Genomic DNA, 10,148 nt, shown 5'->3' with positions numbered 1-10,148 from the left:
AATACTTATGAACATATATTTAACTTTCGTAAAAATTAATTCCATTAAATAGTTATTCATTCATTCAAGTTCATTCATAGGATAATAATACAAAAAAAATTAACTTATAAAATTCAAAATTTTATCATCTTCATATTTATCACAAGTCATGTGTTCACATGTCTATCGAAAGGTTTTACAACAAAGGACTAGATTAATATTGGTGTTAATTAGTAGTGGTCTGGAATGACTCAGAAATGCCATTTTCATCCTGAATCTGTTTACATTGAGGATCATTGCCTAATAAACTATCTGTAGATTCTTTATTTGAAGGTTTCATAGATCCCACAGATACAGAAGTCTCAACTTCATCTTGATTACTGGATGATCCAAAACCTTTCATAAAAACATCAGTAGAGCTTCTTCCAGCATCATTCAACAGAGAAAACAGTTTTTCATTCAAATCACCTTGTGGTTCACTCAGGGAACCAAATATCAGATCACGAACAAACAGGCAGCGATCAGCTCTTTCCTCTTCAGCCTTTTCTAATTCAGATTCGGTTAAATTTTTTTCCAAATACCTGAAAATAAAATAGTTATTTGAAAAATCATACTAATTTTTGATTTGTCTGTAAAAATGAGAGCTTACTGAACAGACTAATAATTAAAACAAGTTGTAATTTTTATTTACAATACCTATTTGAGGTTACAAACTCAATACAAGTATTGCAAAAATTAAAAATGGGCTTCTAAATAAAGTAATATAAGAAGAGAAACTAATAAGAATAAATTTTTTTAAAAAAGGAAAACAAGAATGATATATATATAAAACAAGAGAAAAAGGAATAAGATATGACATGCTTGGACTGGTGTAAAAGACAGGCTTTATTGGGTTCAGTACATCTATATACATACATTCGATCAGCTGATCTCCTCAGTTAGCTGACATCGAAGTAACAGCTGAATCAGGCCGTAACTCCTGCCCCCCACCAGTTTATAAACAATCCTCATAAACTAATCTTACACAATATAATAACATGAAAAACAAATAAAGGAAAACAATAAAGAAAAATTATGTACAATAAAAATAAATTCCTATATACATATCATTGTAAAAACTCACAAGCTCCCCAAAGTAAATGTTACATATACAATTTACACCTAAGAAATAAAACAACTCTTCATACAATACTTAAACAAGTTAAAATGAAAGAAAAAACAATATTTACAAAAGTCAAAAACAATCTTAAAACAAAAAATGACTAAATTTTCAGTAATATAGTGGTGGTTGGTAATATGAGAACACTCCAGTTTTTATATTGTTATTGCCGGAAGTTTTAATTCTTCAATAAGGACAGTTCTCTTTTTAGGTGCTTTGATACTTTCTACTGTAACAATATTGTGTCCCCTAATAATTATCACCCTGAATGTATCGCTGAATCTCCTTACCACTGTTAGACCTTAACTTTCCATAAACAATCATCCCAACTTTGATCACTCCCATCCTGTCTGTGACCTTTAAATTGTCCCACACCACACTCCTGTTTTTTTTCCTTTACCATTCTTCCTCGTGCCTTCTCCTATAACTTTCTTTGAGCAACATGGTTGTTGTGCGAATGATTGTATGCCGCAATTGCTATTGGCAGTGCTACATCTGGTTCCAGTCCCTGGTCTATCTTGTACAATCGAAAGTGATCACTCAGTGTTCCGTGAAGCCGCTCTACGCCTCCTTTACTTTTGGGGTATCCTGGTTTGTTGAGGTGCCATATCACATCCAAGTCCTTCATTTCCTTTTGTATCAAAGAGTTTTCAAATTCTCTTCCACCATCCAATGAGATGCATTCCGGAACTCCATAGAACTGAAACCACAAGCGGAGAGCTGCTAATATGCCGCTCTATGCCTCCTCTACTCTTAGGATGTCCTGGTGTGTTGAGGTGCCATGTCACATGTCTTTCATTTCAGTTCGAATCTTGGGATTGTGGCAATGTGCTTCAGAACTCCATAGGTTTGGAACCACAATCAGAGAGCTGCCTGGTTCCGCAAAACTGCTTCCAACAACTTGTTCTGCACCTGATGCGCCATTGCCACCTTACTGAATATATCAACCATGGTTATCCATTTATATCCTCTCCATGCGAAAGTATCGATCTGTAGATAGTTGAGTGGTGCATCTAAAGTATGTGTTTCCTCTAGTATCCCTTTTGGTGGGTTTTGGTCATATTTAGTGTGTAATGAAATTTCACAATTTCCTACAACCTTTATGATTGTCTTCTTCAACCCCACCAAAAGTACTTTGGTACTTCTCTGTAATGCTTGCAGGGTCTCTGGGATTCCACAGTGATTTGTTTTGCCCTGGTGATATGCTATGGTCACCTCTTTTTGTCGTTCATCTTCCTGAAGGGTTTTGACCAACTGCTTGCAATGGATGAACCTCCTATCCATCCCATTTGTTCACTGCACCATAGCCACTTGATATTTTCCCAGACGATGGTATTGCCCACATAAAGATGACTAGTTTCTCCGGGTCCTGAAGTGTCCTTGAGCACTCAACAATCTGATCATCCCTCATACCTCGCTGTCACCAAATCGTCATGATTTTGCTCCTCCCATACTTGCAACACTCAACTTTGAGCAAACCACTGGTCCTCTTCACAATCTGTCACTTCTTCTCGTTTATTATATCCTCCAGTTTCTCCACATCTACTGGTCTTCCTTCCTCTGAACTCTCGTTAGACAAAGATTCTTACCTATTAATTATAATCTTATATAATCAAAGATTATCATCTTCGTCCACCTCTACTTCACAAGAGTCACCCAGGATGATTAATTTACTTGACATTCCTGAATCTAGTGTTCTCTCTCTACTACACAGTTTTTCTAGGGCTTCTTGGCACATGATGGTGTTGGAACTGCTGGTGCCCACTAGGCACCTCACTCCTGCTATCTCTATTATATTATAGGTAGATCGCTATTCTTCTCCCTCATGTTATAATTCAGCAGTGTACAGTTGCTCCTCTGCCAACATCCTCTTCAGATGTCTTCTTCTCTCCAGTTCCTCGCCTCTATTCTCGTATTTCTATCCTCTTGTTTCTATCATGTCCTCTTTACTACCTCAGTTCCATGGCTCCTCAGCTTCTTCTTTGGTCTCTGATGTTTCTGTGAATTCATCTGAAGATCTACTCAACCTACGGTGGCTTCTTAGTATCTGTTGGACGTTGAACTCCATTGGTTCGCCCCGGCGCACATTTCTTCTTCCATACTTTTATAGGCATTGTTTGGTTATGTGCCTCTTATTTCCTCATTCAAAACACCTGGTGCGTGGACATCGGGCCACTAAGTGTCCTACTTTCCCGCAACCATTGCATTTTCTGTCTTAACAGTGCCCGCTGCTTTTTGGTTTTATCTGTCTCCTTTTGGTGAATGCAAGTCTTTCCTTCCCGCTATACTGGTATTCCTTTCTTCCCCATGGAACTGGATTAGTCCTCTCGTCCATCCGGTTTCTTCTATTTCCATACGGGACTCTTCCTCTCTCGGGTTGGCATCAATTAATTCCTATGTACGAATGAGCATTCACTTGGCAGTCCTTCCTTCTTGCCAATCTCCTTCACCAGTTGAACCTTTAGGATTGTTGCCAAAAATTCCATTCAATCGCACACTTCTTCCACATCTAACATTTCTCTATATTTCTCTGTTATCCTATTGAATTATGTCAAGATAACACCAGCATACTGTCCACTAGGCTGCTTTGGCTTTTTGTTTCCTGGAGCATTTGAAATATATCCTCTTCAAGGGACCACCTACTCTCTCCAAATGCTTTTTTTTGTCGCTCTTTCATGTTCCATCCATGGTGTATCCTCATCTCCCTGAATCAGATTCAAGTTATTCCTTTCTACTCGACAGACTACCGCTGCTTTCAATGCTTTTGCATCCTCGCTGCGCACTAGATTCTCCAACATTCGTCTCATTAGGCTACCACCCCCTTTCAAAAAGAGATTTAATTCTCTGGTCTCTCCAGTGAATTTTTTTAAAGTCCGATACCGCCTTCCTCAGGTCCTGGGCAGTTGCCGTACGGGCCTTAATCCATTCTAGTGTTATGGCATGAGCTTGAGCAAAAGAGACTTCCGGTAGTGGCTGAATCTATGCCAGAAGTGGGTTTCTGCAGCTAAAGGTTGGTTGGTGGCAGCTTGAGGTTGGTTATTTTGGTTCAGACTTCCAGGTTCAGAACTGCTGCTCTCATGATTCTGTTACTAGCCATATTTTTATGGCTTATAAAATAAAAGGAGATGAGACGATAAAAAAATAAATAAAAAATTCTTGAAAACAAAAATTACAATTTGTCAGCAAACAAACACTGACTGTTAACAAAGCATTTGTCCTCTAAAAGTTTTCGCTCATCTCATTCACTGGTGATCCAAAATAAAGAGTCCCTTATTCTTCATGGACTCTTTGATGTCCTTATCAAATCAATTTATATATACAAATCAACTATTGATTAAAAAAGAGGATATTAAAATATAGACATACCAAACCCAATATATATATATATATATAGCTGATACCATCAATGTTTTCATATTTTTTGATGAAGCACTACAGTTATAATTGTTTTAAAGAAAAAAAATTTGAAATATTTTAAAGCAATTATTCATTTAATAGTTTACTAAGAATTTTCCATTTTTCTTTACAGGAAAACATAGGATAAAATACATTTCAATACACATCATTTTAAAAACAAAAATATGTGACCTGTGTATTGAATAATTGGGAAGAATATACTTCTTTCCAATAATGCTTTATACAGCATATAAGCTGCTCCACTAATAATCCAATAATTAAATTTTACAATCTGCATACTTTACACCAATGTGCATGTTTTTTTGCAAAATTCATTTGGAAAATGGAAACATGTAATCCAATGTTTACATTCAGATCTACAAGATAAAGGAAACATTTGTGAATGAATAATGAGCCAACTTCCTAGCACAAATGCCGATGCACTTATGCATAGCGAAGCCATCAATGAAAAGGTGAAGAAAATTTTCAATTTTCAATAAAGAATTGGTGATATATGTATATATAGTTGTTTTTATTTACTAACAGGATCAGCAACTGAATAATGCCCTCTTTGTTCATTAATTCTGCTGGATATGACATTCCACCAGAGATTCAAAAAAGAAAAACAATTTCAAAGAAGCCTTAGTTATTTCTCTCTAGCATGTGTGGTGCAAAGAAAACGTAAGAAGAGCGCCATTTTTTATTCTGTAGGATTCAGAGAAATTATCTTTGTTCTTCCCCTGAATTCAAGTTTCGATAAGAGAGTAGCTCAAGTCAACTGAAATAATTGAAATACTGCTGTTATTAATTATATCTTCTTTTTTTTTTTTTCAAATCGTCAATAATAAAAAAAAAAATTGCAAGAGAATAATTGTACAGAACTTGGCTAGAATGACTAAATAATATAAAAGTACTAATTACATTACATTCATTAATAAAAGAAAAGCACAAAAACTTAATTATGTAAACTTTTTTTATAATTTAAATGAAGATCACTTTTAGATAATAATGAAAAAAATATGTCAATCCATCTGAAATTATAAACTCTGTGTATAATGAAAAAAATCCTTAAATTCTATTATTTTATCACGAGCCTGATAATACTTGGTGTCAATTATATCCAGTCCTGTAGCTGCTCAAAGGACAGCAAATTCAAATTTATGACTATTGAATTTTAGTGAATAGAGATAAATTAAAACCCAAATGTTAAATTGTTTTTAAAACCACAACTTTCATACACTAAAGACAACAATAATAATTACCTTGATAACAAAAGCTTGGGAGAGTTTGATACAGATTCATTTGAAGAAGATGAAGAAATGTATGAGATTGAAGTACCACAACCTGATACAGGAGCAGTTATATGAAGCTGAGAACCAGTAGGTCTCCTCGGCATTCTTTCTAATTGCTGCCGAGCTGCCTAAACAAAAAAAATAGACAATATAAAGCATCCGAATACAAATAGGTACACACACATCTGATTTTTTTAAATTACTATACATAATAATATAATGATGTTTAGTATTGTAGCAGGCAGCGAGCACAGAATGCATCTGCAACCCGCCAGGGCTCAGCACTACAAGCGTCTCAGAAGCTAAGCCAATTGTATATAATCTTATTATTATAAAAATATTTTATCTTGTACAAATGTATATATGTAATATGTAATTATGTTATTTATGAAATAAAAAAAAATTGAGCAAAAAGAGTCTGCTGAATTATCTCAAGTAGAGTTGGGAGTGTGAACTCTCAATAATAACTGATCACATAAGCCCTTCAATTGTCACCGGGCTGATAAGCTAATTAAGCCTTACCCAGGTCTAGTCATAGCACTGGTGGCGTAAACTCTTCTTGAGATAGAAAGGTTCATTGCCAATCGTATTCTCACGAGTTCTTTTTTTTTTGTACGCACACCCTAGACGATGGCCTATCTCTTCTCCTACTCTCCAGCAATCTAAGTCCATCCGCTTCATCTCGGCAACCAGCGTAGTTGATCCCGTCTCTCCACGGCTCTAGTCCGTCCGCTTTATCTCGGCAACAAGTAAGCTGGCTCCTGTCTTGACAGTTCTAATCCGTCCGCTTCATCTCGGCAACTAGAACTGTTACTCTACTTCAGACTCTCTCTTACCTAGACCTTCTCAACCTGTTTCAGTGTCCAGGGCTCATCCCTTGGCACGGCCGTTCCTTTCTTACCTATTATTGAATACGCTTGTCTAGGGCCTTCTGTAGAGTGAATATCAGGCTGGAGAACCGCCTAAGACTAGACAACCCTGACAGTATAAACATTCCTAAATCAAAGTATAATTTATTTACAGATCCGATCATACTGGAGGTGGTGTTGGGTTGTATGTTCATGTTAGGCCTCCACAGAACACACAGATGTGGAGAAACTGGCTGCTATGGCAGACAAAATCCATGAAGTATCTGTGCCGACTGAAACCTACACCATCGTCTGACCGGCCACTTCAAGACAGACAGTGGATAAGCCATTGTTTGACTATACAGAATACTTGGTATCTTAGGATCAAGAGAGCGCGGCCGAAGCCTAAGCCGAGGACAGAATGGCGCACGCTCAAGATTTAAATACCATCCGAGCGGTATTTGCTTGCTACTACCATCAACGCTTTAAAGAAAAGTCTTTTAGGTGCAGGAAACAGTGTAAATGGGAAGCAAAGAGCCCTGAACCAAATTTAAACTCCAACTAGTGAAAGTTGTGGTGCAAGTCCACTACACATGGTGAAGAAAGCAGATGAAAGCCTAAGATTATGTGGCGATTATAGGGCGCTATATAAGCAAACAATTCCTGACCAGTACGGAGTGCCAAACCTTCGGGACTTCACGATGGAACTGCATGGCAAGAAAATATTTTCAAAGATTGACCTACACCGCGCCTACTACCATATACCGGTCGCAGAAAAAGACCAAGAGAAAATGGCAATTATAATACCGTTTGGCCTAATAGACTCTCCACGGCTCTAGTCCATCCGCTTCATCTCGGCAACTAGAGCTGTACCTAACCTTATCAGCTTACTAGTCCGTATGCTTCACCTCGGCAACTAGTAAGCTGGCTCCTGTCTTGACAGTTCTAGTCCGTCCGCTTCATCTCGGCTACTAGAACTGTTACTCTATTTCTGACTCTCTCTTACCTAGACCTCCTCTACCTGCGTCAGTGTCCAGGGCTCATCCCCTGGCACGGCCGTTCCTTTCTTACCTATTATTGAATACGCCTTGTTGAGGGCCTTCAGTAGAGTGAATATCAGGCTGGAGAACCGCCTAAGACTAGACAACCCCGACAGTATAAACATTCCTAAATCAAAGTATAATTTATTTACAGATCCGATCATACTGGAGGTGGTGTTGGGTTGTATGTTCATGTTAGTCTTAAGGTCAAAATCCTACTCCAATCCTCTTCTAACATTCCCCATGCAAAATACACGTTTTTTTGAAATTTCAAACATATCTTCTCTTCTATTATTTGCTGTCATTTATCGACCTCCCTGAGTTCCACTCGATAACACCTTCCAATCCTCCCTTGTCCAACTCGTTCCACTTATTCCAATATTATTATCACTGGTGATTTTAACACCAACATGCTCACTTAATCCTGTGATAAATCTTTTCTTACTGACCTATTTTCCCTCAATCTTTACTTCATTCCTTATTCTCCTACACATCACACACAATCCTTGACACCTGGTTAGACCTTTTTATTTGTGACTCTACAGTAAAAATCCTTTCCTCTTCCCAGCACCCGGTTCCCTTTCTCTCATCTAACGATCTGATCCAAATATTGTACGACCTACCAGTCAAATACTTTACTCCCAAAATCATATCATACCATAATTTGGACCTCCTTTCCTATGAATCCCTTCAACCTGACCTTGACTCCATCCAGTGGGACATTATACACTCCTATGACTCCATCGAACCTATAGTTTCCACCCTCACTTCACATCTGCAATCCATATTAGATATCCATACTCCGCTAAAAACCCAAACCTTATGCCGTCCAACTGCATCCTGGCTTACTCCAGAAACAAAGGAAATGATAAAACAAAGAGAAACAACTAGACACAAATTTCGTTGGACTCACCAGTCTGTAAATTGTTTTCATTTTAAACTACTCCGTAATGCAACCCAATTAGCAGTTCAGCATACAAAATCTGTTAGCATTCATCATGCCCTCTCCTCTCCAATATTCCCGATCCCAAATCTAGGTGGAAAATAATCCGAAATTTATCCCTACCAGAATCCAATAACTTCAGCTCCCTTTCAATAACACCTGATGATCTCAACAACCATTTCACATGCCATGCTACTGATCCATCAATCTTAACTGACATTCCAAATAACACCTTCAATTCTGAAAACTTCTTTTTTTCATTACATTCCAGTTAAGTTGATTAAATCCTGTCTCCCAGTTCTTATCCCCATACTTTATCATATATACAATTTTTCCTTGCAAAATGCCACATTTCCTTCTCGTTGGAAAACCGCTTCAGTTCGACCATTAAATAAAATCCCAAATCCTTCTCCACCTAATGACTTCTGCTCTATTTCTCTCCTCTCTAACCTTTCTAAGCCATTAGAATGCCTTGTTCAAAACCAACTCTCAAACTTCCTAGAAAAACATTCCCTCATCAATCCGGCTTTCAACCTGGCTAGTCAACACAATCCGCTTTCCTTAAAATATCCCCCGATCTCCAAACTGCTATGGAACACCAAAACCTAACTATCCTAATCCTCCTTGAATTCTCCAAAGCATTTGACACAGTAGACCACAACATCCTTCTTAACAAACTACAAAATCTTCCTTTATCCAACAGTGCTTTGAGCTGGTTTCAACTCTTCCTTTCAGATCGCTCCCAGTACATATTGGTTCGAGATAAAACACCATCAATGACTCAACCCCTTACCTATGGTGTCCCTTAAGGTTCATTGCTTTCCCCTACCCTTTTTCGCCATCTACATCAATGACCTTCCCCTCCTTACCCAACATTCTCAATACCATTTATACGCAGATGATCTCCAAATTTACGTTTCCTTCCCACCTTCTGTCCTATTGGTTGCCACAGAGAAGCTTCAAGAGGACTTGAGTCGAATTAGTCACTTGAGTCAAAAAAACAAGCTTCAGCTGAATGCAGAGAAGACTAAGGCAATCCTAAAGGATCCAATCGCCTCCTGAAAACCGTTTCTCATATTCCAACCTTACTCCTAAACAAGAATCCGATACAATTCCATCCGTATGTTAAAAATCTTGGTGTCACTATAGAGCAAACTCTCTCCTGGGAAAACCACGTTTCCCATATTTCCCTTTGTACCTTCTCCACCCTAAAACGTTTAAATTATCTTCGCCACCTACTTCCTTTTGAAATCCATAGGCTCCTAGTTACTTACTTAATTTTCCCCCCCTTTGATTATTGCTGTGTGGTTTACAGGGGTGTCTCTGGGGATCTCGAAGCAAAATTAAAACGGTTAATTAATTGTTTTGTACCATTCATCTTTGGGGTCCCCAGGGATGCCTCTCACTCGATTTTATGAACAATAAAGTGGCTATACCCCTCCTTTCGTCGTAAATATTTTTTTTTTTACGGCAGTCAAAGACAAAGTGACA

General features: G+C 37.8%; 1 protein-coding gene across 1 annotated transcript in view; it reads right to left on the bottom strand.

Annotated features, from left to right (window-relative positions):
- LOC106681675 (E3 ubiquitin-protein ligase KCMF1) overlaps positions 1 to 10,148 on the bottom strand; it is a gene marked incomplete at its 5' end in the record, with an annotated part of 21,090 nt that continues 10,942 nt past the window's right edge. Inside the window, 2 exon segments of the mRNA XM_014422120.3 lie at positions 1 to 560; positions 5,797 to 5,954. Of these exon segments, the coding sequence (XP_014277606.3) occupies positions 206 to 560; positions 5,797 to 5,954 (513 nt within the window).

The sequence above is a fragment of the Halyomorpha halys genome, unplaced genomic scaffold (assembly GCF_000696795.3).
Source record: "Halyomorpha halys isolate HHAL.00 unplaced genomic scaffold, Hhal_1.1 Scaffold358.1, whole genome shotgun sequence".
Classification (NCBI taxonomy): domain Eukaryota; kingdom Metazoa; phylum Arthropoda; class Insecta; order Hemiptera; family Pentatomidae; genus Halyomorpha; species Halyomorpha halys.
Note: the sequence above shows the minus strand (reverse complement) of the source record. Positions and strands in the feature narration are given on the sequence as shown.